The 26694-nt window shown below is 40.7% G+C and overlaps 1 protein-coding gene across 23 annotated transcripts in view; it reads left to right on the forward strand.

Annotated features, from left to right (window-relative positions):
• TAF1 (TATA-box binding protein associated factor 1) overlaps nt 1-26694 on the forward strand; it is a 120837-nt gene that overhangs the window by 26606 nt on the left and 67537 nt on the right. For 22 of the 23 annotated variants that reach the window (XR_009006674.1, XR_009006676.1, XR_009006677.1 and 19 more), the window contains 14 exons: nt 805-954; nt 1129-1248; nt 1546-1721; nt 2304-2482; nt 3920-4133; nt 12402-12567; nt 13965-14176; nt 17330-17438; nt 17655-17753; nt 18045-18222; nt 21371-21438; nt 22850-22972; nt 24760-24852; nt 24931-25015. Coding sequence is in view for 17 of the 23 variants with exons in the window: in XM_057538306.1 (XP_057394289.1) it covers nt 805-954; nt 1129-1248; nt 1546-1721; nt 2304-2482; nt 3920-4133; nt 12402-12567; nt 13965-14176; nt 17330-17438; nt 17655-17753; nt 18045-18222; nt 21371-21438; nt 22850-22972; nt 24760-24852; nt 24931-25015 (1972 nt within the window). In the remaining 6 variants the exon portion in view is untranslated. The remainder of the gene's footprint in view (nt 1-804; nt 955-1128; nt 1249-1545; nt 1722-2303; nt 2483-3919; nt 4134-12401; nt 12568-13964; nt 14177-17329; nt 17439-17654; nt 17754-18044; nt 18223-21370; nt 21439-22849; nt 22973-24759; nt 24853-24930; nt 25016-26694) is intronic. The other variant, XM_057538300.1, reaches the window with a different exon arrangement.

A 26694-nucleotide genomic window follows, 5' to 3' on the forward strand; every position in this document is an offset into this window, starting at 1 on the left:
TAGATATTCCATAAATATTTGTTAAGTGAGTGAATGATTGTCGGTGAGGTCAGGCAGAGTGACTAAAGAAGCATTGTTGTACTATTCTTTTGAGGTTGGAGTTAACAATGAGTGGATGTCTAAGAATTTCCAAAATTAAAGATTCTGTTGAATGGCCTTCAAGATTGAATCTTGAGTAGAGAATTGGCCTCTTCCTAGCTAATAATTTATACTCTTGACTGGTCTGTTTGGACAAGCACATTCCCCTTGTCTTAACTGCCTGATTATTTAATGGGGTTGATGAACATTATTCAGGGTCCCAGGAGAGGACAGGCCTTTTTGACCAAACCAGTGGCAGAGGTAGAATACACTTTGATTTATTGCTACTGGGATTGGGGCCAGTGCTTTTGTAAAGCATGCTTATCATCTAATTGTGAGAGTCATTCTGAAGAAGGCGTTTGAGCAATTGGGCAGTCAAATGTGGTCATCAATCTAACTTAACTCTTTGAGCATCGTGAGGGTGGGGGCAACACTGTCTTTGAGAACTCTCAGTCAAACCCAAGGGATATGGGGCTGAAGGGGGTACCACTGTTCCACATATTCCTACTTATACTGACTGAGATCTTGGCCTCTATTTATTATCATGATTTAAGTACCATAGGAAAGAACAGCAGGCTGAGTACTGGGCAGCTTTATGTAACTATTGATCTCTGTGGACAGTTTAAGAAAGCATCAAATTGTACATTATTGTAATTATCCCCACCTTCTAAGTATGGCTAGAGCAAATGTTTCCCACCACCCTTTGAATCTTTTTCTATAACTCAGGTTCGCACTGCTCCTTGGAACACCACAAGGGCCTTCATTGCTGCCATGAAGGGCAAGTGTCTCCTGGAGGTGACTGGGGTGGCAGATCCCACAGGGTGTGGTGAAGGATTCTCCTATGTGAAGATTCCAAACAAACCAACACAGCAGAAGGTGAGACTGAATTTCTAGAGGTTAAAAATCAAGGGAGGAAGAAATAGAGGTTAAGGAATGGAGATGAATGGGTGGGGATCTGGAAAGCCATTAAAATGTTGACAGGATGACTTAAATGCCTACCATAAAGAGTTCAGCTTACTAGGATTCTCTCTTGTTTTGTTTCTGAGGTAGGATGATAAGGAGCCTCAGCCAGTGAAGAAGACAGTGACAGGAACAGATGCAGACCTCCGTCGCCTTTCACTGAAAAATGCCAAGCAACTTCTACGTAAATTTGGCGTGCCTGAGGAAGAGGTGGGTGTGGAAGAGGAAGACTTACAGGCTCCTAGGGGCTTTGTATAGAGAGGGAAAAGCTTGGAGGCAGATGCTAGGAACTAATCTGGAGAATTTTGTAGGGTAGGTTGTGGTAAACTGGATCTTAGATACTTTTTCAGGAGTTAGCTTTCCCAAAGCTTTCTGTTTAACCTGCTTTGGGTGATTTCATTTTTGTTGTGTTTTTTGTTTTTTTGGTTTTGGTCTAACTCTCTAACCGTGTACCCTGGTTTGTCCTTTGAAATCCCTGAATGATTTGTGTGTGTGTGTCTCTTGTAGATTAAAAAGTTGTCCCGCTGGGAAGTGATTGATGTAGTACGCACAATGTCAACAGAACAGGCCCGCTCTGGAGAGGGGCCCATGAGTAAATTTGCCCGTGGATCAAGGTTTTCTGTGGCTGAGCATCAAGAGCGTTACAAAGAGGAATGTCAGCGCATCTTTGACCTGCAGAACAAGTGTGTTGTTTTAGTGCTGTAGAAAATCCAAGCTGGAAAGGGGAGGGGTCCCAGACATTATTTTATAGTGAAGAGAAGGTCACCTAATAAAGTGACTAGTGGTCAGGTATCTGAGATTTCAGGGTGGTGTCTATTCATAATACTGCTAGAGTACCTACTCCCTTCAAAGCAGCTTGGCAAAGGTTTTGAATGGCAAGAACTGCTAGGTTCCATGGCAACTTTTGTGGCCTACTTGGACCTGGCAGCCATTACAGTGGTGATAGGCAACAGTAGGCTTAGTGGTTAGAGGATGGTAATGCCCTATTAAAAATGACCGATGTACTGATTTGTTTCTCAGGCTTTTTCCAGGAATTGTGAAAGAGTTGCAGTACTATTTCATATTTTGAACTTGCCTTGTGACTAAATTTCTGGGAAAACTTTGTAGAGCTTCTCTGTTCAGTGTCCCATGTCTTAGTGGATTTTGAATATTTCTTTTTTAAGGTTGATTTCTCAATTTCCTACTCTTGCCTAAACTAAAACTGTATTTCTTCAGTTGTTTCTACACATTTATGTTTCCCTCTTAACATTGTTTTTTCTTTTTAGGGTTTTGTCATCAACTGAAATCTTATCAACTGACACAGATAGCAGCTCAGCTGAAGACAGTGACTTTGAGGAGATGGGAAAGAACATCGAGAACATGTTGCAGAATAAGAAAACCAGCTCTCAGCTGTCACGTGAGCGGGAGGAGCAGGAGCGGAAGGAACTGCAGCGGATGCTACTGGGTGAGAGTAGTGACTTCACAGACAGACAAGAAAAAGAAAGATCAAGAAAGTGTAAATAACCACGCTAATAACTGAGGTAAAGCTGGAGGCAGAAGAAGTAGGGGATGAGTGTAGGGAAGCCTATAGATGAGGTAGAGAGATTCTGCAAACGGGACTCTAGGTTTGTCTGTGGGGCACAAATTGAAGAGATGCTGCCAGTCCACTACTGCCTCTGTCTGTATTAGGCCTGGCCAAGCCAGGGCTATCAGTGCTGTACATCAATTGAGTTTTCTGGGCATTCATCCTAGAGGGTAAGAGTTTTTAATACAGAATCTGTGGATGAATTGGGGGGTTGTTCATGAACCCTCTGAAATCACATGTACAATTCTGTGCAAATGTGCCTTTTCTAATAAGATCCATGGCTTTCAGAAGATTCTCAAAGGAGTCTTAGACCCTAAAAAGTTTAAAATCACCAACCCAAAATTGCATAAGTTGACGGTGGGAATGAGAAAGGCCTAAACTGGTTTGGGATTTGGTCACTGGGAATGAAAAGAGAAAAATCAAAGGGACCTTAAGATTTCACTCTTGCTTGCTAGAAAGATGGTGGTGGTACCATTGATTAAAGTAGTAAATTTCAGAAAAAGAAGCAGGTTTAAGAAGGAAAGGTGTAATATGTGGTGTTTGAGGTCCCCATGATACTCCCAGTATAGATGTCAAGCAGGCAGTTGAAAACTTGGATGTAGATACTGAGAGAGAGGATAAAGGCTGAAGATGAAGATTTAAATGACTATTTTCACTCACAGTAGCCTTTCCTTTGTTTCCTCTCTGTAAAAGCTTTGTGTAATGCTGTTGTTCTGGCTACTTCGTAAAGATGTGATAAAGCCTTTCCTCTAGTGTGGTCCTGGACCAGCAGTATCTACATCACATGGGAGCTTGTTAGAAATGCAGCATCTCAGGTCTCACCCCAAACCTACTGAATTAGAATCTGTATTTTAACAGGATCCTCAGATGATTCCTATTCATTCATATTAAAGTTGGAGAAGCATACTCTAGGCCTTGAGACTCTGGATTTTTTCTGTGGTGCCATCTATTTCCCGTGGGTGCTTGGGTGCTTTTCTATAATGTGACCATCAACTGCTTCCTGCTTGGACTTTCTTCTTGCACTGTTGTTCAGAGGAATCAGAATACAGCTACTGCTCTTCTGTCCCCAATATAACAAACGTGTTTCTTTGAGATCCTTTCAGAACTTTCTGTACTAACAAAAATGAGAACACTGACAGTGGTAAAATGAAGTCAGGAAAGGACAACTCAGTGTATTCTTGGGGCTGGTGGTGACTGATGCTTTCTGTAGAACCATAGTTCTGTGGGATGTTGAGCTTCGGAGTCTCCACTCAACCCCAAGAAAATGGCCATTTGGGTGGTAGGGGGAATGTGTGGAAATCTTTTTCTGCCTTGCAGCAGCAGGCTCAGCAGCAGCAGGAAACAATCACAGAGATGATGACACAGCTTCTGTGACTAGCCTTAACTCTTCTGCCACTGGCCGTTGTCTCAAGATTTATCGCACGTTTCGCGATGAAGAGGGGAAGGAATATGTTCGCTGTGAGACCGTCCGAAAGCCAGCTGTCATTGATGCCTATGTGCGTATACGGACCACAAAAGATGAGGAATTCATGTGAGTTTGACTCCCTCCCCACTTTCCAGTGCGATAAGGAGAATGATAATGATGGGGAAGGGAGTGAGGGTGGATGCTTGAGTTTTTTATATTTTTAACTTTTTAATTTTTTTTTATTTTTTATTTTTTGAATATTCTTTTTTTTCCCACACCCACACACTGTATTTTGGCTTTTTTTTTTTTTTCAATTTACTTATTTTGGCTGCATCAGGTCTTTGTTGTGGTGCGTGGGCTCTACATGGCATGCAGGCTTCTCTCTAGTTGTGGCACAAAGGCTTAGTTGCCCCGCGGCACGTGGAATCTTAGTTCCCCAACCAGGGATCGAACCCACATCCCCTGCATTGGAAGGAGGATTCTTAACCACTGGACCACCAGGGAAGTCCCCACACTGTATTTTATTTTTACAAGAGATAAATAAACTGACACCAAGCATTGTAAATGGATGACCACAATAAAAGCAACAATGATTGCAATTACCAAACACGAAACACACTCATACTATGTCATAATATTGACATTCAGTCCAGTAATCCTCCACTGTAACAGCTCCTTTACTTTGCAGTGAAAATTGATTTGTATATATATATTTTTTTTTTATGCCTGTGTTGGGTCTTCGTTTCTGTGCGAGGGCTTTCTCTAGTTGTGGCAAGCAGGGGCCACTCTTCATCGCGGTGCGCGGGCCTCTCACCATCGCGGCCTCTCTTGTTGTAGAGCACAGGCTCCAGACGCGCAGGCTCAGTAATTGTGGCTCACGGGCCTAGCTGTTCTACGGCATATGGGATCTTCCCAGACCAGGGCTCGAACCCGTGTCCCCTGCATTAGCAGGCAGATTCTCAACCACTGCGCCACGAGGGAAGCCCCTGATTTGTATATTTTTTGCCTCTGAGTCCTTGTGGGATTTTTTTGGGGGGGGGGTTTTATTCAAACAGAAAGTCACAAGAATTATAATCATCCTCATCAGTTCACTCAGTCCCATGTAATTAATTTTTGTTTATCTTGATCTTTTGTTAGCACTTTTATGAATTCATCAGTTTTCCATTAGAGTTCTGAAAATGCTTATTCATTCAGTTCAGCAGTATAGTCAGTTACCAGAAACCTGTACTTGTCAGAGTCTTTTCCATGAATTCCCTGAAGATGAAACCCTTTTATAGGAACGTTTTTGCAAAAGCATCAGAGTACACCCAGAACTGTCTGTAAATGACAAAAGACTGAAAAATGACCATGGGTGAAGATTTGATGAAAGTTCATAATAATGCAGTTGACAAGGTAATTTAGTTATTTCTGAGATATACATTTTAAAGTAATAATTAGAATTATGACTTATAACATTATACCAGAACATATAAGATTTTTAGAAATTTCATGTAATGTCTGAAACATTTATGTTAACATATTTCCATACAAATAACCCAAAGAAAGTTTAGTATTAGTTGTTTTTTTTGTTTGTTTATATGTGTCTCAACTTCTGCCCTGTAAACCAGTTCATCTGTACCATTTCTCTAGGTTCCACATACATACGTTAATATACGATATTTGTCTTTCTCTTTCTGACTTACTTCACTCTGTATGACAGTCTCTAGATCCATCCACGTCTTAACAAATGACTCAATTTCGTTCCTTTCTTTGGCTGAGTAATATTCCATTGTATATATGTACCACAACTTCTTTTTTTTTTTTTTTAAGTATTTGTTTTTTATTTATTTATTTATGGCTGTGTTGGGTCTTCGTTTCTGTGCGAGGGCTTTCTCTAGTTGCGGCGAGCGGGGGCCACTCTTCATCGCGGTGCGCGGGCCTCTCACTATCGCGGCCTCTCTTGTTGCGGAGCACAGGCTCCAGACGCGCAGGCTCAGCAGTTGTGGCTGACGGGCCCAGCTGCTCCACGGCACGTGGGAATCTTCCCAGAGCAGGGCTCGAACCCATGTCCCCTGCATTGGCAGGCAGATTCTCAACCACTGCGCCACCAGGGAAGCCCCGTACCACAACTTCTTTATCCATTCGTCTGTCGATGGGCATTTAGGTTGCTTCCATGACCTGGCTATTGTAAATAGTGCTGCAATGAACATTGGGGTGCATGTGTCTTTTTGAATTATGGTTTTCTCTGGGTATATGCACAGGAGTGGGATTACTGGATCATACGGTAAATCTATTTTTAGTTTTTTAAGGAACCTCCATACTGTTCTCCATAGTGGCTGTATCAATTTACATTCCCACCAACGGTGCAAGAGGGTTCCCTTTTCTCCACACCCTCTCCAGCATTTGTTGTTTGTAGATTTTCTGATGATGCCCATTCTAACTGGTGTGAGGTGATACCTCACTGTAGTTTTGATTTGCATTTCTCTAATAATTAGTAATGTTGAGCATCTTTTCATGTGCTTCTTGGCCATCTGTATGTCTTCTTTGGAGAAATGTCTGTTTAGGTCTTCTGCCCATTTTTGGATTGGGTTGTTTGTTTCTTTAATATTGAGCTGCATGAGCTGTTTGTATATTTTGGAGATTAATCCTTTGTCCGTTGATGCATTTGCAAATACTTTCTCCCATTCTGAGGGTTGTCTTTTCATCTTGTTTATGGTTTCCTTTGCTGTGCAAAAGCTTTGAAGTTTCATTAGGTCCCATTTGTTTATTTTTTGTTTTTATTCCCATTCCTCTAGGAGGTGGATCAAAAAAGGTCTTGCTGTGATTTATGTCAAAGAGTGTTCTTCCTATGTTTTCCTCTAAAAGATTTATAGTGTCCGGTTTTAGATTTAGGTCTCGAATCCATTTTGAGTTTATTTTTGTATATGGTGTTAGGGAGTGTTCTAATTTCATTCTTTTACATGTAGCTGTCCAGTTTTCCCAGCACCACTTATTGAAGAGACTGTCTTTTCTCCATTGTATATCTTTGCCACCTTTGTCATAGATTAGTTGACCATAGGTGCGTGGGTTTATCTCTGGGCTTTCTGTCTTGTTCCATTGATCTATGTTTCTGTTTTTGTGCAAGTACCATATTGTCTTGATTCCTGTAGCTTTGTAGTATAGTCTGAAGTCAGGGAGTCTGATTCCTCCAGCTCCGGTTTTTTCCCTCAAGATTGCTTTGGCTATTCGGGGTCTTTTGTGTCTCCATACAAATTTTAAGATGATTTGTTCTAGTTCCGTAAAAAATGCCATTAGTAATTTGATAGGGATTGCATTGAATCTGTAGATTGCTTTGGGTAGTATAGTCATTTTCACAATATTGATTCTTCCAATCCAAGAACATGGTATATCTCTCCATCTGTTGCTATCATCTTTAATTTCTTTCATCAGTTTCTTATAGTTTTCTGCATACAGGTCTTTTGTCTCCCTAGGTAGGTTTATTCCTAGGTATTTTATTCTTTTTGTTGCAGTGGTAAATGGGAGTGTTTCCATAATTTCTCTTTCAGATTTTTCATCATTAGTGTATAGGAATGCAAGAGATTTCTGTGCATTAATTTTGTATCCTGCAACTTTACCAAATTCATTGATTAGCTCTAGCAGTTTTCTGGTGGCAGTTTTAGGATTCTCTATAGTATCATGTCATCTGCAAACAGTGACAGTTTTACTGTTTCTTTTCCAATTTGTATTCCTTTTATTTCTTTTTCTTCTGTGATTGCCATGGCTAGGACTTCCAAAACTATGTTGAATAATAGTGGTGAGATTGGGCATCCTTGTCTCGTTCCTGATCTTAGAGGAAATGCTTTCAGTTTTTCACCATTGAGAATGATGTTTGCAGTGGGTTTGTCGTATATGGGCTTTATTATGTTGAGGTAGGTTCCCTCTATGCCCACTTTCTGGAGAGTTTTGATCATAAATGGGTGTTGAATTTTGTCAAAAGCTTTTTCTGCATCTATTGAGATGATCATATGGTTTTTCTTCAATTTGTTAGTATGGTGTATCACATTGATTGATTTGCGTATATTGAAGAATCCTTGCATCCCTGGGATAAATCCTACTTGATCATGGTGTATGATCCTTTTAATGTGTTGTTGGATTCTGTTTGCTTGTCTTTTGTTGAGGATTTTTGCATTTATATTCATCAGTGATACTGGTCTGTAATTTTCTTTTTTGTAGTATCTTTGGTTTTGGTATCAGGGTGATGGTGGCCTCATAGAATGAGTTTGGGAGTGTTCCTTCCTCTGCAATATTTTGGAAGAGTTTGAGAAGGATGGGTGTTAGCTCATCTCTAGATATTTGATAGAATTCACCTGTGAAGCCATCTGGTCCTGGACTTTTGTTTGTTGGAAGATTTTTAATCACAGTTTCAATTTCATTACTTGTGACTTGGTCTGTTCATATTTTCTATTTCTTCCTGGTTCAGTCTTGGAAGGTTATACCTTTCTAAGAATTTGTCCATTTCTTCCAGGTTGTCCATTTTATTGGCATAGAGTTGCTTGTAGTAGTCTCTTAGGATGCTTTGTATTTCTGTGGTGTCTGTTGTAACTTCTCCTTTTTCATTTCTAATTTTATTGATTTGAGTCCTCTCCCTCTTTTTCTTGATGAGTCTGGCTAATGGTTTATCAATTTTGTTTATCTTCTCAAAGAACCAGCTTTTAATTTTATTGATCTTTGCTATTGTTTTCTTTGTTTCTATTTCATTTATTTCTGCTCTAATCTTTATGATTTCTTTCCTTCTGCTAACTTTGGGTTTTGTTTGTTCTTCTTTCTCTCATTCCTTTAGGTGTAAGGTTAGATTGTTTACTTGAGATTTTTCTTGTTTCTTGAGGGTAGGCTTGTATAGCTATAAACTTCCCTCTTAGAACTGCTTTTGCTGCATCCCATAGGTTTTGGATCGTCGTGTTTTCACTGTCATTTGTCTCTAGGTATTTTTTGATTTCCTCTTTGATTTCTTCAATGATCTCTTGGTTATTTAGTAACGTATTGTTTAGCCTCCATGTGTTTGTGTTTTTTACGTTTTTTTTCCCTGTAGTTCATTTTTAATCTCATAGTGTTGTGGTCAGAAAAGATGCTTGATATGATTTCAGTTTTCTTAAATTTACTGAGGCTTGATTTGGGACCCAAGATGTGATCTATCCTGGACAATGTTCCGTGCACACTTGAGAAGAAAGTGTAATCTGTTTTTGGATGGAATGTCCTATAAATATCAATTAAATCTATCTGGTCTATTGTGTCATTTAAAGCTTCTGTTTCCTTATTTATTTTCATTTTGGATGATCTGTCCATTGGTGTAAGTGAGGTGTTAAAGTCCCCCACTATTACTGTGTTACTGTCAATGTCCTCTTTTATAGCTGTTAGCAGTTGCCTTATGTATTGACGTGCTCCTATGTTGGGTGCATATATATTTATAATTGTTATATCTTCTTGGATTGATCCCTTGATCATTATGTAGTGTCCTTCCTTGTCTCTTGTAACATTCTTTATTTTAAAGTCTATTTTATCTGATGTGAGTATAGCTACTCCAGCTTTCTTTTGATTTCCATTTGCATGGAATATCTTTTTCCATCCCCTTGCTTTCAGTCTGTATGTGTCCCTAGGTCTGAAGTGGGTCTGTTGTAGACAGCATATATATGGGTGTTGGTTTTGTATCCATTCAGCAGGCCTGTGTCTTTCGGTTGGAGCATTTAATCCATTCATGTTTAAGGCAATTATGGATACGTACCTGTGACCATTTTCTTAATTGTTTTGGGTTTGTTTTTGTAGGTCCTTTTCTTCTCTTGTGTTTCCCACTTAGAGAAGTTCCTTTAACTTTTGTTGTAGAGCTGGTTTGGTGGTCCTGAATTCTCTTAGCTTTTGCTTGTTCATAAAGCTTTTGATTTCTCCATCGAATCTGAATGAGATCCTTGCCGGGTAGAGTAATCTTGGTTGTAGGTTCTTCCCTTTCATCACTTTAAGTATATCATGCCACTCCCTTCTGGCTTGTAGAGTTTTTGCTGAGAAATCAGCTGTTAACCTTATGGGAGTTCCCTTGTATGTTATTTGTCATTTTTCCCTTGCTGCTTTCAGTAATTTTTCTTTGTCTTTAATTTTTGCCAATTTGATTACTATGTGTCTCGGCAAATATCTCCTTGGGTTTATCCTGTATGGGACTTGCTGCACTTCCTGGACTTGGGTGGCTGTTTTTTTCCCATGTTAGGGAAGTTTTCGACTATAATCTCTTCAAATATTTTCTCTGGTCCTTTGTCTCTCTCTTCTCCTTCTGGGACCCCTATAATGCGAATGTTGTTGTGTTCAGTTTTGTCCCAGAGGTCTCTTAGGCTGTCTTCATCTCTTTTCATTCTTTTTTCTTCATTCTGCAGCAGTGAATTCCACCATTCTGTCTTCCAGGTCACTTATCCATTCTTTTTTTTTTTTTTTTAAATTTATTTATTTAATTTATTTATTTATTTATTTTTGGCTGTGCTGGGTCTTCGGTTCGTGCGAGGGCTTTCTCTAGTTGCGGCAAGTGGGGGCCACTCTTCATCGCGGTGCGGGGACCGCTCTTCATCGCGGTGCGCGGGCCTTTCACTATCGCGGCCCCTCCCGTTGCGGGGCACAGGCTCCAGACGCGCAGGCTCAGCAGCTGTGGCTCACGGGCCCAGCCGCTCCGTGGCATGTGGGATCTTCCCAGACCAGGGCTCGAACCCGTGTCTCCTGCATTAGCAGGCAGACTCTCAACCACTGCGCCACCAGGGAAGCCCCCACTTATCCATTCTTCTGCCTCAGTTATTCTGCTATTGATTCCTTCTAGTGTAGTTTTCATTTCAGTTATTGCTTCTAGTGTAGTTTTCATTTCAGTTATTGTATTGTTCATCTCTGTTTGTTTGTTCTTTAGTTCTTCTAGGTCTTTATTAAACATTTCTTGCGCCTTCTCGATCTTTGCCTCCATTCTTTTTCCGAGGTCCTGGATCATCTTCACTATCATTATTCTGAATTCTTTTTCTGGAAGGTTGCCTATCTTCACTTCATTTAGTTGTTTTTCTGGGGTCTTATCTTGTTCCTTCATCTGGTACATAGCCCTCTGCCTTTTCATTTTGTCTATCTTTCTGTGAATGTGGTTTTTGTTCCACAGGCTGCAGGATTGTAGTTCTTCTTGCTTCTGCTGTCTGCCCTCTGGTGAATGAGGCTATCTAAGAGGCTTGATGGGAGGGACCGGTGGTGGGTAGAGCTGACTGTTGCTGCAGAGCTCAGTAAACTGAGCTCTGTAAAACTTTAATCTACTTGACTGTTAATGGGTGGGGCTGTGTTCCCTCCCTGTTGGTTGTTTGGCTTGAGGCAACCCAACACTGGAGCCTACCTGGGCTCTTTGGTGGGGCTAATGACAGACTCTGGGAGGGCTCACGCCAAGGAGTACTTCCCAGAACTTCTGTTGCCAGTGTCCTTGTCCCCACCGTGAGCCACAGCACCCCCTCCGCCTCTGCAGGAGACCCTCTAACACTAGCAGCTAGGTCTGGTTCAGTCTCCCCTGGGGTCACTGCTCCTTCCCCTGGGTCCCGGTGTGCCCACTACTTTGTGTGTGCCCTCCAAGAGTGGAGTCTCTGTTTCCCCCAGTCCTGTCGACGTCCTGCAATCAATTCCCACTAGGCTTCAAAGTCTGATTCTCTAGGAATTCCTCCTCCCGTTTCCGGACCCCCAGGTTGGGAAGCCTGACGTGGGGCTCAGAACCTTCACTCCATTGGGTGGACTTCTGTGGTATAAGTGTTTGCCAGTCTGTGAGTCACTGACCCACCAGTTATGGGATTTGATTTTACTGTGATGGCACCCCTCCTACCATCTCATTGTGGCTTCTCCTTTGTCTTTGGATGTGGGGTATCTTTTTTGGTGAGTTCCAGTGTCTTCCTGTCGATGATTGTCCAGCAGCAGCTAGTTGTGATTCTGGTGTTCTCACAAGAGGGAGTGAGAGCACGTCCTTCTACTCCGCCATCTTGGTTCCTCCTGATGCTTGAGTTTTAGTGACAGGGTTCTGCACAGTTGTCCCTGGACGTCTGTGTTAATTGGGAACCATTTTGCCTTTAGAACTTTGGGTTTGAACAAAGCCAAATCACAGGGAGAATTCCAAATTTGCTGCAAAATAAAGGCATGTTTTTAGTTCCACTGGGTCCTTTGTGTTTTCATTGGTTGGTTGGCAAAAATCTTAGGGACTCCTCAGGGCTTCTCATTCTGAGAGAGGTGCCTCTCTGCACGTGGAAGACTGATGAGCAGGGTAGATGGGGATGCCAGGTAGCCCCTTTTGTTTCATTCTTGGTGGATTACTTTAGTTCTGAGATGTTTGCTATCAGGACAGTCTTCTTGGTTTAAGTTTGCTTATGGATCTGTGATTTTTTTTTCCCCATTATTTAGTCGTAAATTTGCCCTTTTTGATGAACAGCATCGAGAAGAGATGCGAAAAGAACGGCGGAGGATTCAAGAGCAACTGAGGCGGCTTAAGCGAAACCAGGAAAAGGAGAAGCTTAAGGGTCCTCCTGAGAAGAAGCCCAAAAAAATGAAGGAGCGTCCTGACCTAAAAGTAAGTATATGTGGTGTGATCATAACTAAGAAAGCATACCTTTTCCCTTAGCTTTTGGCATCCTCCCTTACTGGGAATGAGGGCAGTATTGTGGAAAACTAGTTTGAATTGATGTGGCCACTTGGGTGTTATTAGTACTATTGCGACTGCTACTGACAACACCAGACTTGATCTGGTGTCATTGGGTGTCATTTATACTTCATCCATTGGAAATATTTTCTGTGAGTTGAGATAGGTGTGGTGCATTTTTTTAAACATGTACATGTATGTACTTACATGAACACATCTTGTTTTTAAATTGCATGTACTAAAAGAAGCAACAGAAAAAAACATACAGGTTGCTTTGCATAATTTAGGTGGGATTCCAGATATTACTGTGCAGTGTAACTGTAACGTGCATCACAGAATGAGGCAACTATATATATGTGTATGGCTGGTTCGCTTTGTTGTGGGGCAGAGACTAGCGCACCATTGTGGGGCAATTATACTGCAATAAAGATGTTAAAAAAAAAATTGAGGCAACTGTGGTACAGTGGAAAGAGCCATGGACTTGGAAACAGAAGATCTGGGTTCAGGTTCTTGTTCTGCCGTTTAGTAGCTCTGTGACCGTAACCTCTCCAAACCTGTTTTCTCTTCTATAAAATGATACCTGTCTCACACTGGTGTTGTATGAAAGTATATAATGCATGAGGAGCACTTTATAAAGTGTAAAATTCTCAACCAGTGTGAACTGCTGTTAACACGTACTGAGGTCATCAAGTATTTTAATGTTTCTTTCTTCTATGTGATATTATATAAGTATTGTATGATACAGTATTGATCCACTTTACAGATGAAACTGAGGGCAGTTGCAAAAGTAAGATGGAGACTTGGGTTTTTTCAGGTTTTTTGCCACTCTGCATGGCTTGTGGGATCTTAGTTCCCTGACCAGGGGTTGAACCCAGGCCTTCTGCAATGAGAGCACGGAGTCCTAACCACTGGACCACCAGGGAATTTCCGGAGACTTGGTATTATTAAGCCTTTTCCTTGAGGCTGGGAGTACACCCATGCTGGCTGCCTGTGAGGCTGAATGCAGCCTTGGGCTTCCAATAGCCTTTCTTACGCATATTTAATATTTTCATAGTTTACAACTTAAATTGGGGGTAGAAATCCTCTCCCTTTTCTCCCTCACTTGGTTTTTAAAGTAATGTTCAGTCTCTGGATTTCATTTTGTTTTTAATGTGTCATTTCCATACATGCACTTTTGTCCGGTGCCTTCTGGTTGAAAGGCATATAATGATTGTTAGAATAAAAGTTCTGGGCCTGCCTTTGTTTCTCTTCTACCTTCTATATATTTCTTAAAGTTAACACAAAGAAGCCTGCTTACCTCTGACATGTTGATACTTTTCCTTTTGCAGCTGAAATGTGGGGCTTGTGGTGCCATTGGGCACATGAGAACAAACAAATTCTGCCCCCTTTATTATCAAACAAATGCTCCACCTTCCAACCCTGTTGCCATGACAGAGGAGCAGGAGGAAGAGTTGGAAAAGACAGTCATTCATAATGATAATGAAGAACTTATCAAGGTTGAAGGGACCAAGATTGTCTTAGGGAAACAGCTAATTGAGAGGTAAGAGATAGCAGGTGGGAGAGATCTGTTGGAGGTTGGTGATATCAATGGGTGGCAGGGGTGGATGTGATGTGTTCTCTGAAGTGGAATGTAGGACATAGGAACTTTGATGGATTTGCCTCACTAATTGTTGCCGGTAATGAAAATTAGTCTTGTGAAGCACTCATTAAGCTCCACCACTTGCCCTTGGGCATGCTGCCTAACTTTTCTGAGTCTTAGTTTCCTTATTTACAAAATAAAATCACCCTTACAATGGTAGCTATGAAGGTAAAATGAGGGAGACTACATAAAAAATGTAGTATAGTGCCTGGCATATAGTAGATGCTCTTCCTATTCTACTTCCAGGCACTTGTAATATTTGTAAGGTCCCTGATCTCAGATGTTCTGATAATGGACCATCCAAAAAGATTAAGGAGACAAACTGTGCTTACACTTATCTGTCTCTTGCCCTCAGAGAATTTGATAATCAAGTAGAAAAGTTTTTAAATAAAAAAAAATTCTCCCCTAAATTTTTAGTTTGAAAATTGCAAACCTACAGAAAAGCTGAAGGAATAATAAAGTTTGTTGTTCCTCTAAATTCACCAGCTGTTAACATTTGTCACATTTGTTTCATCTTTATATATCTAAAACATTTTCTTTCTGCTGAAGCATTTGGAAGTTTTAGGCATCATGGATGGCATTTCACTCAGATTCTTTAGCACACATCTCCTAAATCTCCTAAGAATAAAGATGTGGCAAACATGATACTATTCCTACACGTAAGAAAATTAACATTAATTCAATAGGATCTAATATTCAGTCCTTATTCAAATTTCCCCAGTTGTCTCAATGTCCTTTATTGCCTGCCCCTCACCCCCCTTCAGGATCCAATTCCAGTTCAAACATTAAGTATTTTGAGTCTCTCTTAATCTAGAACTGTCCTCCCCACCTTTTTGGTTTTCATGACTTTGAATGTTTTGAAGAGTCCAGGCCAATGGTCTCATAAAATATTCCACATTCTGGATTTGTCTGTTTTCCCATTGATTATATTCAGAGTAAATGTCTTTGGCAAGATTACAACATAGGTGGTATTATGTACTTACTGCACCACATCAGGAAGCAGATAACATCAGGTTTTCTCAGTATTTTGATTATCTTATTAAAGTGTTAATCCCCAGATTCCTCTATAATAAAGGTATGTTTTTTCCATTGTAATTAATATGTGGGTGAATATCCTGGTTTTTTTTAAAATTATTTTTTTTTTGGCTGTGTTGTGTCTCCATTGCTGCATGTGGGCTTTCTCTAGTTGTGGCAAGTGGGGGCTACTCTTCATTGCGGTGCGTGGGCTTCTTGTTGCAGTGGCTTCTCTTATTGCGGAGCACGGGCTCTAGGCGTGCAGGCTTCAGTAGTTGCAGCATGCGGGCTCAGTAGTTGTGGCACGTGGGCTCTAGGGCACACGGGCTTCAATAGTTGTGGCGTGCAGGCTCAGTAGTAGTTGTGGCTCGTGGGCTTAGTTGCTCTGCAGCATGTGGGATCTTCCCGGACCAGGGATCAAACCCGTGTCCCCTGCATTGACAGACGGATTCTTAACCACTGCACCACCAGGGAAGTCCCTTTTTTTTTCAGTAGCTTGAAACAACATACATTTATTATCTCACAGTTTCTATGGGTCAGGAGTCTGGGCACAGCTCAGCTGGGTCCTCTGCTCAGAGGCTGCCTTCAAGGTGTCACTAGGGACTGTGGTCTATCCTGCTAACAATCTTTCTCTCAATAGTTTTAACATCCATTGATGATCATTACCTGATAACTCAGTTATTACATTGGGGGTTGCTTAATGGTGGTTTTTCTAATTCTTTTCATTCTTTCTACATTAACTGGCATTCTGTGAAGAGCTTCCCCCTCCCTTTTTTGTTTGGGTATTACTATAGATTCTGAAATTCTTTCTTTTGGAAACTTTAATATATTAAAATCTATTAACATCATTATTAATTTTGATGGCCAGATTGCCCCAAATTTGATCCCTTCAAGCCTGACCTGTGTCCTTTTGAAATGACCCTATAAATTTTGAAAACTTCTTTGCTTTTTGGCACGAGATGTTCCAGGCTGTCCTTGAAATTTCCCTGTCCCAGACCCAGAATCAGCCATTTCTCAGGGAGTCCTGGTTCCTTTTATTGGGGAATGGTATTTAGAAACCAATATCTAGGTGTTAGGTATGCTCATTGCCACTGAGATGTCATTGCTTCTAGGCCCTTAGTAGACAGAACTAGGAAATATACATATATTGTAAATCACAACTTCATATCAATACCTCCAATTCAAATTGTATCTACAGCTTCTTCCTCATCTTCCTCCGTTTCATATTTTTATCCTTTCTTTGGTTCCCAACATCAATATATTTATTCATTTGCTCTGTCCTATGATATGTACAAAATAGTTTGAGAATTACAATACCAATACTACTACCAACAACAAATCTGTACAGTAGGTTCAAGGTGTTTTCTGTAATTTGTTGTCCTTGGATTATATGCCACTGAAGTTGTACAGTCAGGGTATTATATTCAAAATATATTTGAATTCTTTTTTGAGTATATAATTTTTAATTAATTTGATATGCAGTTATATTCATTTGTTTCTGTTTCTGTTTAGATTTGAGGGTTGTTTTCCATCCTCGTTAATTTAATTTATCAATATCTATAGTAGTCACGTCTTGAAGCACATTAGAAAAGGAAAATGTAGTATCTTGATCCCATATGATGGAAGGGAAAAAGGTGGATGGGCTTTTAATGATTGAGGGAGACTCAAATTAGTTTTTCTTTTCAAACCTGCTTTAATTTCTTCCTTGTTTCTATTCTGAGTAAGTTAAATTTCCTAGCCCTTTAACCCAAAGATAGAATGTTGGAGCTGGGAGGATTCTTGAAATTCCTTTAGCCTAGTTCCCTTATCTTCCAAATAGGAAACTGAGGTGAAGTTGTGGCTTGCCTAGTTCTTTATTAATTTGGAGATCCTATGAGGCCTTGCCTGATCTGAGCCTTAGAATGTGGATGTCTGGCCTTTGGTTTGGCTTTTTCCTCCCCAGGCTCATGCTCAGGTACTTTGGACTTTTTCATTGTAATTGCTTTTTTTCTGGGGACTAGAAATAGGGACTGCACACTATGAAAGTGTTATTGATTGCAGTGCAGATGAGGTTCGCAGAAAATCTCTGGTTCTCAAGTTCCCTAAGCAGCAACTTCCTCCCAAGAAGAAACGGCGAGTTGGAACCACTGTTCACTGTGACTATTTGAATGTGAGTATTGGCATTGCTGCTTTCTGACCAGATAGGGTTCTCATTAATTCCCGCAGCCCTCTAAGCCATGGCCCTGATATAGCCTTAGATTCTCTCCCTTTGGCCTTGCCCTGAGAATTACGTGTACTGTTCATTACAGGGTTTCCAAAATATATATTTATTGTGTTTATTTGTTTTTAATCTAAAGAAGCATTCTGATTTCTTATTTTTCCTTAGAGACCTCATAAGTCCATTCACCGGCGCCGGACAGACCCCATGGTGACATTGTCATCCATTTTGGAGTCTATCATCAATGACATGAGAGATCTTCCAAATGTGAGTTCATTGCATTCAGATCTACAGTATGGGTGGCAAGGCTGTTCTGTGTGATTTCAGATAGATGGCAGTAGAGTGTAGTCCTAGGAACCTGGAACTCCTAATTCTTTGGGATATAGTTTTTCATTTATTTTTTAACAGTTTAGTAGAGGAAACAGACCTGCTCCATCTAGAAAGATTCCTTTGAGAGTTGATGGCCAGGTAGAGACAGGTAAGATGTGAGAGAGTCTTCAGGAATTGGTCTGGCAACTGTTCTTTGCTCATGGATGGTGCTGGTTCTTGTTTGCACAGACGTACCCTTTCCACACTCCAGTCAATGCAAAGGTTGTAAAGGACTACTACAAAATTATCACCCGACCAATGGACTTACAGACGCTCCGTGAAAATGTGCGTAAACGCCTCTACCCATCTCGGGAAGAGTTCAGAGAGCATTTGGAGCTAATTGTGAAAAATAGTGCAACCTACAATGGTAAGAATCACCTGTTCTTTGACTGCAAAGGTCACCTTTCAGATCCTTATTTATCCCTTACTAGTCCTAAATTTAGACTAGATTGGACTGACTGAAAGGACCTACAATGTATTAGTGCATTTTGGGGTTATGAAAATCAGGTAATGTACATTTTAATCATTTAATAAGTATTGCTTCTTTTTATTCCCACTTTTTTATGTATCCTCTAGAGAATTTAGAGAATCTGTTGAAATGAAACAATTGCATGAGAAGCAGTGGGAGATAGGAGTGAGCCTAAGTAAACAGAAGGGAGAGGCATTCAGTGTGGATGGAACCCCCACAGAGTATGTGCTTGTTGACCATATTTGTCTTTGAGTTGGTCTACAAATCTGTTATAGGGGCTGTTATATGTCTACTTTGCTCAAAAGCTGGAAAGGCAAGGAGGAAGAAATCTGTTTTCTGAGTCTTAAAGAGTTCAAGAAACAGTATAGCTTCTGCATGTAGAGGATAAAGTTTTCTGGTTTCCAGTTGTACCCTTAGTGTAGGGATTAAGGTTACAGATAGAGTATGAACTATGGCTCTGCCAGTTACTAATTTAGTTACCTTAGACAACTTATTTAACCTCTCATAGCCTCTTCAGTTTTCTTACTTGCACACATGGGACAATAGTAGTACCTAGATTTTAATACGTTTCACAAGCAGGCCTGACCCATTTATCTAGTCTCATCTCCAGTGACTGGCTCCCAGACCTACTATAGATAGAGACTCCTGCTATGCTCAATGTTGTATTTAACTAAATATCCTATACCATGTCTTCATGCCTTTGTACAGTTTTTGCCCTTTGTCTGGAGTGCCCTTTATTCCATTTCCATTCATATTTCCAGACCAACTCATATCATCTCTTCATGAAGACTTATTCAGATTGCCCAAAGCACCCATTTTTTCAATCCTCTGTGCCCCCCCAACACAATTAAGTCAAGTTTTATAGCTCTTATGTGTTATATATAATCGTTTATATATCTGATTTTCCCATCACTTTGTGACCTCCTAGAGAGACTATTCATCTTTGTATTCCAAGGGCCTAGCAGAGTACCAGACACATACAAAGGAAGAATAAATTTATTAGTCCCAACTGTCATTCAAGGTGACAAGGATAAATGCATAAACAAAAATCAGCTTGGAAGGGGAATGGGAACGTAAGAGTTGACTTTGAAAATACAGAGCTTGAGGTACTTGTGGGTCATTTAGGTGGCAGTGTTCGTAAAAATTTGGAAATTTAAGTTATGACTTTCACCACGTCACCCTCTAACTCAATCTTCCTTCTTCCTCATACCCAAATGCGGATAATAGTGTTAATAGTAGTAGTGCCACCATTGCTAGTATTGCTGTCCATCTAGTTGTACAACCTAGAAATGTTGGCCATTGTTATTCCACTCTCCCTGACCTATACTCATAGATCACTAAGTTGCATAAATTGTACCTTCTAAATTTTGCCGGGATACATCCCCTTCCTTTTGGTCTCCATTGCTAGTATCTTAGTTGAAGCCCTTGTCGTCTCTTGTTTGACCTCTTGCAATAGCTTCCAGACTTTCTCTCTGCTGCTTGCCTTAATTCTTCATACTGTTGACAGGGTATTTTTTTCTGATACACAAATTTGAAAAATTACTCTCTAGCTTAAAATCTCCAGTGCCTTTGTATCTCCTATGAGACCATTGTAATATGTCCCTTCTTGCCTTTCCAAGTTCCATTTCCTATTTCTCCTCCACACATACCTACCTGTATTCCAGTTGTACCAAACTACTTGTGATTCCTGTTGTGAAATTTATTGTTTCATGTTTCCATGAATTTGCTTACTTAGCATGTTTTTGCATACTTTTTCCTCCCTCTGGAATGTTTTTCAGCCCTACTGTCTACCTGATAGACTTCTCTTGTTTAATAACACTGCTTGATTGTCATTCACAACAAGCCTTCCCTACTCCTCCCTGGTACTCAGATTTAATTGTTGTAAAACAACTTAAAACACGTTGCAACCCCTCCATAGTTCGTAGTAATCAGTGTATTCCTCTATTTGCACTTACACTCACTTTTTAAAAACTTTATTATGGAAATTGTTAGGCATATACAGAAGTAGAGAGAAAGTAAATAAACTTCAGTGCACCTATTCACCCAGTTCCACAATCACCAGCATATATGGCCAGTCTTGTTCATTGTTTAGCCTGTATTTCCAGACATCATATCATTTCATCTGTAGATACTTCAAGCACTTACACCCTGTCTTGCAATGCTTTATTTTCGTATCATTTTCTTTGACTAAACCAAGAACTCTCTAAGGTAGGGACTGTGTCTTATTTTCCCTTTATTCTCAACATTGAACATATCACAGACAGTCATTAAACAGTTGTTGAATGAATAAACAAATCCCTGTTAACTAATTAATAAGTAGTTGGGAAAAGAGCTGAGTTTTAGGCTCTGGGGAGCACTTACACGAAAGAATTGACAGAGGAAGATAAGAAAGTATACCGAAAGGAAGTAGCCAGAATTACTGTTTTTTTACATGAAAATGTTTTCACTATCCCTATGATGAGCTTAAATTAGGGTAGCCATAAGCAGGGAATGTAGGAGATAGTTGGAGGATTCTGTGAAGCTCTTGTTACGGATTTCAGGGAAACTAAAGTAATAGTCTGAGGTGGGGTGGAGGTTCTTTTCTGACAAAGGCTTTGGATTAGCCATATGTTGGGTGGACATCACAAACCATGAGTTCTGCAAACAAAAATTGCAGTCACAAATTTTGTATGCTAAGTTTGGAAAGATTATAAATCATTCATTGGTCTCCTTAGCCATCCTTAAACAAATTGTCATTCCCCATCCATAGTTTTATTTTCAAGGTATTAAAGGCAACAGTATCGACAGTAGTACTGCTATGTATGGATATACACAAATAAGGGAGAGAGTTAAAATTAGTTTGTTCATCCATATTGTGCATCTGCTATGTGTTAGGCACTGAAAAATGGAGATAAGACTGATACATTTGTCTAACCCAGCAGCTAGGCTGGTGCCTGGCACATATTAGGTGATTGAGTAAATGAGTTAAAAATCTGGAGAGGTGTTGGTAGCTCTTGCCTCCCGTTTTTAGTGGTCCCATCTCTTTTATTGTTCCTCTGTAATCTAGGGCCGAAGCACTCATTGACCCAGATCTCTCAATCCATGCTGGATCTCTGTGATGAAAAACTTAAAGAGGTAAGACATTTAAAATGAGAGAAAAGCAGTAGAATGAAGCTGGCAGGTACCAGTATTGAGGAAGTGGGGAATGTAACAGAAGGAAGAGTAGAGAAATGAGGGAGTAGCCGGTCTTTTGTACGTTAGAGTCTGGAGGGGACCTTAGAAATCATGTAGTCTAATCATTCCCTTTTGTAGATGGAAAAACTGAGGTCCATAGAAGAAACTAGTTTGTCTTGGGCATCATGGCTATTAAATAGTAGGGCTACGATTAAAATATAAAATCCACATAACTCTTTAGAAAGGGCCAAGGAAATTGACTTCCCAGGAAGTCAGCTGAAGCTAAGAGACTGTAAAGGCAGGGAGAAATTTTAATTTTTAAAAGATAATCTATCTGTATTTCATCTTCTTAACAACAAAAAAAATGGTACCTTAATAGGCTTAAAAAATATAAGTATGATGATGTTAATATTGAAGTAGAAATTCCATAAAAGAGGATAACCAAATGGCCAGTAAACATGAAAAGATTCTCAACTTGATTGATCATTGGGGAGATACAAATTTTTTTTTTTAATTTTTAAATTTATTTTTATTTTTTGGCTGTGTTGGGTCTTCGTCCCTGTGCAAGGGCCCTCTCCAGTTGCGGCAAGCGGGGGCCACTCTTCATCGCGGTGCGCGGGCCTCTCACTGTCGCGGCCTCTCCCGCTGCGGAGCACAGGCTCCAGACACGCAGGCTCAGTAGTTGTGGCTCACGGGCCCAGCCGCTCGGCAGCATGTGGGATCCTCCCAGACCAGGGCTCGAACCCGTGTCCCCTGCACTGGCAGGCGGACTCCCAACCACTGCGCCACCAGGGAAGCCCGGGGAGATACAAATTTAAACCATGATTAGTTAACACTGCATACCTCCCTTAGAAAGGCTAAAATTTAAAAAGACAAAAAAACAAAAGACTGAGTTTTAGTGGGTGAGGATATGGAGCAGTTGACACACAAACTTTTTCCTAGTACAGTCTAAAATGAATTTATTGGGTTAGATTCCCTTACACAAAAGTCACTACTCAACAATAATGTGTTCAGTGTTTTCAGCAATAGTTTTATGGCAAAAGCAGTCTGATAATTAAAACTTAATTTGGTGAAGATGTGTTTGTTGTGGGAGCTAAACTATTGATGCCCAGGGATGTATATTTTTGATGTTCTACAAGAATAGAAGATAGAATACCTAAAGGAATTGGTCAGTACATCTCTTTTGATCCTTTTACTGGAATATTATTTCTCTTATCTGGACTTTTTGTCTGGAACTGAATAGGCCACAATTCAAAGTTAGACTTTTTGGGACAAGGGCAATAGACAACTGAACCTTAAATTATCCTTAATACTCTATGGTGATTATACCTCAGGGAAACCCCTGCCTTTCCTTTGCTTTGTTTCATGTCAGAAAGAAGACAAATTGGCTCGTTTAGAGAAAGCTATCAACCCCTTGCTGGATGATGATGACCAAGTGGCATTTTCTTTTATTCTGGACAACATTGTCACCCAGAAAATGATGGCAGTTCCAGATGTAAGTGGTCTGTGTGTTAAATATTGTGAAGATAGTACAGGGGAGAGGAAAGGGTGAAAGGATGTGTGCATGTGTATGTATGTTGGGGAGTCTGGAGTGTGGTGTTTGTCAATTCAAAATGGTATATAATTTTAAAAAGAAACTGTTTTGCTCTATGAGTGCATTATTGAAATCAAAGAGGCCAGGAATCTGTGATATAGAGAGGTTCTTTATACCTGTTGTTGACATTCAGTATTTTAATGCTCCTGAATAGCCCTGGAGAGAAATTAGGATGCCAGCTAATGGGAGGTTTCGGATTTAGAGGTGCTTCTTAACAAATGAGAGTTTGATAATTACCCAGCATTCATTGTCTTTTTCTTATTTATTTATTTATTTATTTATTTATTTTTGGCTGCGTTGGGTCTTCGTTGCTGCGCGCGGGCTTTCTCTAGTTGTGGTGAGCGGGGGCTACTCTTTGTTGCAGTGTGCAGGCTTCTCATTGCGGTTGCTTCTCTTGTGGAGCACAGGCTCTAGGCGCGCGGGCTTCGGTAGTTGCGGCACACGGGCTCAGTAGTTGTGGCGCACAGGCCCTAGAGTGCAGGCTCAGTACTTGTGGCTCACGGGCTTAGTTGCTCCGAGGCATGTGGGATCTTCCCAGACCAGGGCTCGAACCCATGTCTCCTGCATTGGCAGGCGGATTCTTAACCACTGTGCCACCAGGGAAGTCCTGCGTTTGTTGTTTTTTGTTTCATTTTTTGTCTTGCAACTTTATGGCAGGGGTACCATGTTGATTCTGTGTATCATTTTGTTGTAATGATCCTCCCTAGGGAATTCTGAACTGAGTTTCCTTTTGTGTTGTAGGCATATGTTGTGTATGCAGTAACGCTATAAACCAGAGTCCCCAATCTTTTTGGCACCAGGGACCGGTTTCGTGGAAGACAATTTTTCCACGGATGGTGGGTGGGGGACGGTTTCAGGATGATTCAAGCACATTACATTTATTGTGTACTTTATTATTATTACATTGTAATGTATAATTAAATAATTACACAACTCACCATGATGCAGAATCAGTGGGAGGCCTGAGCTTGTTTTCACTTGGCACTCACTGATAGGGTTTTGATATGCGTCTGCAAGCCGTTGATTTATTATGGTCTCTGTGCAGTCAAACCTCTCTGCTAATTATCATTAATTATCATCTGCTAATCTGTATTTGCAGCCACTCCCCAGCGCTAGCATCATCACCTCAGCTCCACCTCAGATCATCAGGCATTAGATTCTCATAAGGAGCGCGCAACCTAGATCCCTCACATGCGCAGTTCACAGTAGGGTTCACGCTCCTGTGAGAATCTGATGCCGCTGCTGATCTGACAGGAGTCGGAGCTCAGGCGGTAATGCGAGCGATGGGGAGTGGCTGTAAATACAGATGAAGCTTCACTTGCTCACTCACTCGCCTGCCCGATGCTCACCTCTTGCTGTGCAGCCCGGTTCCTAACAGGCCACGGGCCGGTACCGGTCCATGGCCTAGGGGTTGGGAACCCCTGGTGTAAACCTTCTGCATGGGACAAGGGAATGAGAGATTTTAATTGTGAATATAGAGTAGGGATCCTTACCCTACCAGGGCACATGAACCCATAAAGGAATCCCCTTAAATTATATGCAAAGTTTTGTATGATTATGTGTCTTTCTGGGAAAAGGGTCCATAGCTTTTGTTGGAGTCTTAAGAATATTTGTGACCCAGTGAAGTTTGAGAATCTCTGGTATAAAGAATGGTTTCCATTTAATTTCTCATGCTTTCTTTTTGCTAGTCTTGGCCATTTCATCACCCAGTTAATAAGAAGTTTGTTCCAGATTATTACAAAGTGATTGTCAGTCCAATGGATTTAGAGACCATACGTAAGGTGAGTGATTTGGTCTAAAATGTCTTTTGGGAACCAAGTAACTTTGTGTATCTGAGTCCCTGATTCTTTTAATCACAGAATATCTCCAAGCACAAGTATCAGAGTCGGGAGAGCTTTCTAGACGATGTCAACCTTATTCTGGCCAACAGTGTTAAATACAATGGTGGGTATTTCTCCTTTTTGTCTCTTTCCATCAATATATCCATCCAACATTAGTTAGCATTATTAAAATTTAAGTGCATAAAGCAGGCTTGAGCCATGATAGTCAGCAGAATCAGTCATGTGACTTACTCTGCATTTTTTTTAAAACAGGCATGTACTTTAGTGTGTTCTGTAAAGTTTGCTAATAACATTTAATGATGAAAAAACAACGTATATTTATTTTCTAAACTTTGGAAAGCACCGAAAAATGAGATGAGAATAAAAATCAAATGGATATTACTTTGGGCCATCACTGCTTTCCATGAGATGTGAAAACTCACCTATGGGTGTGCTTCCTCAGAGCATGGAGTTTTTGCTCAATATGTGAAATGATTGAATAATGTATCTCAGGTGCTGTGCTAGCTACTTAATCTACCAGTGGGAAAGATATCATTGTCCTCATGTCAGTGAAGAGAAACAGTTAAAATGCAGCTTGGCAAGGGCTATATTAGAAGGATGTACAAAGTGCCCTAGAGGAGAGGAAGGAGTACCTTCACCTAAGGGTTAGCGAAGGCTTCATAAACAAGTTAATACAGTTCAGTTTTGAATGGCTCCCTTAAGTGAACATCAGTTGAGCACCTAATATGTGTTGGCACTGATAGATGTTACAAATATAAAGTCAAATTAGATATGTTCTCTGCCTCCAAATTGGTTATAGTTTAGTTGGGAAAACAGAAAAGAAAAATTACAGAACTTAAGTATTATGCTAGATGCATTCACAGAGTGCCAAAGGAAAACAGAAACAGGATATCTAAATCAGAGTGGGATTAGAGGAAGCTTTCTGGAAGAGAGTTTTCTTAAGCTGAGTTCTAAAGATCAGTGGAGTTTGCTAACCAAAAAATGAGGAGAAAGTGTTCTAGGCAGGGAGAAGAGCAATATATGAAGGCACAGGGACCTGAAATTACATCTTGGGTTTAAGAAACAAGTTATTGGGGTTGCAGTTAAGTGTACATGTTGATGAATGACTGGTTATATATAGAGACGTAGACAGGTGTCAAATCATAAGAGGGCCTAGTGTATGCCGTGTGTCATACTTAAGAGCTTTTACATTATCCTAAATGGAAAAACGCTGAAAGAATTAGGCAGCAAAATGACAATCCCAAATAACTCCTGAAGCAAAACAGAAGAGGGAGCTAAGGGCATTTGAGAGAATTGCCTAGCATACTGAGGTCTCAGCTAAAAATCCACCTGATTGTATGACTTTTCTGCACAATATTCAGGAACCCAAGTAGTGTGGCTGTTAAGTTTGCCAGATAGAAGGGACAGAGAATTAGAAAGAGGAGGTGACGGAGGGGACAACCAGAAAGACAGATGAGGAAATGGGTATTCTGGGTATAGTGAATACAATATCATGGAGGAATGAATGAACAGGGCAAGTTCAAGGAACTGTACTTGACTAGAACCTATATATTTCATTAAGAGAAGTGGTAGGAGGGCTTCCCTGGTGGCGCAGTGGTTGCAAATCCGCCTGCCAATGCCGGGGACACGGGTTCGATCACTGGTCCGGGAAGATCCCACATGCCGCGGAGCAACTAAGCCCGTGCGCCGCAACTACTGAGCCTGTGCTCTAGAGCCTGTGAGCCACAACTACTGAAGCCCACATGCCTAGAGCCCGTGCTCCGCAACAGGAGAAGCCACTGC

This window comes from Balaenoptera acutorostrata, chromosome X (genome assembly GCF_949987535.1).
Source record: "Balaenoptera acutorostrata chromosome X, mBalAcu1.1, whole genome shotgun sequence".
NCBI classification, from domain to species: domain Eukaryota; kingdom Metazoa; phylum Chordata; class Mammalia; order Artiodactyla; family Balaenopteridae; genus Balaenoptera; species Balaenoptera acutorostrata.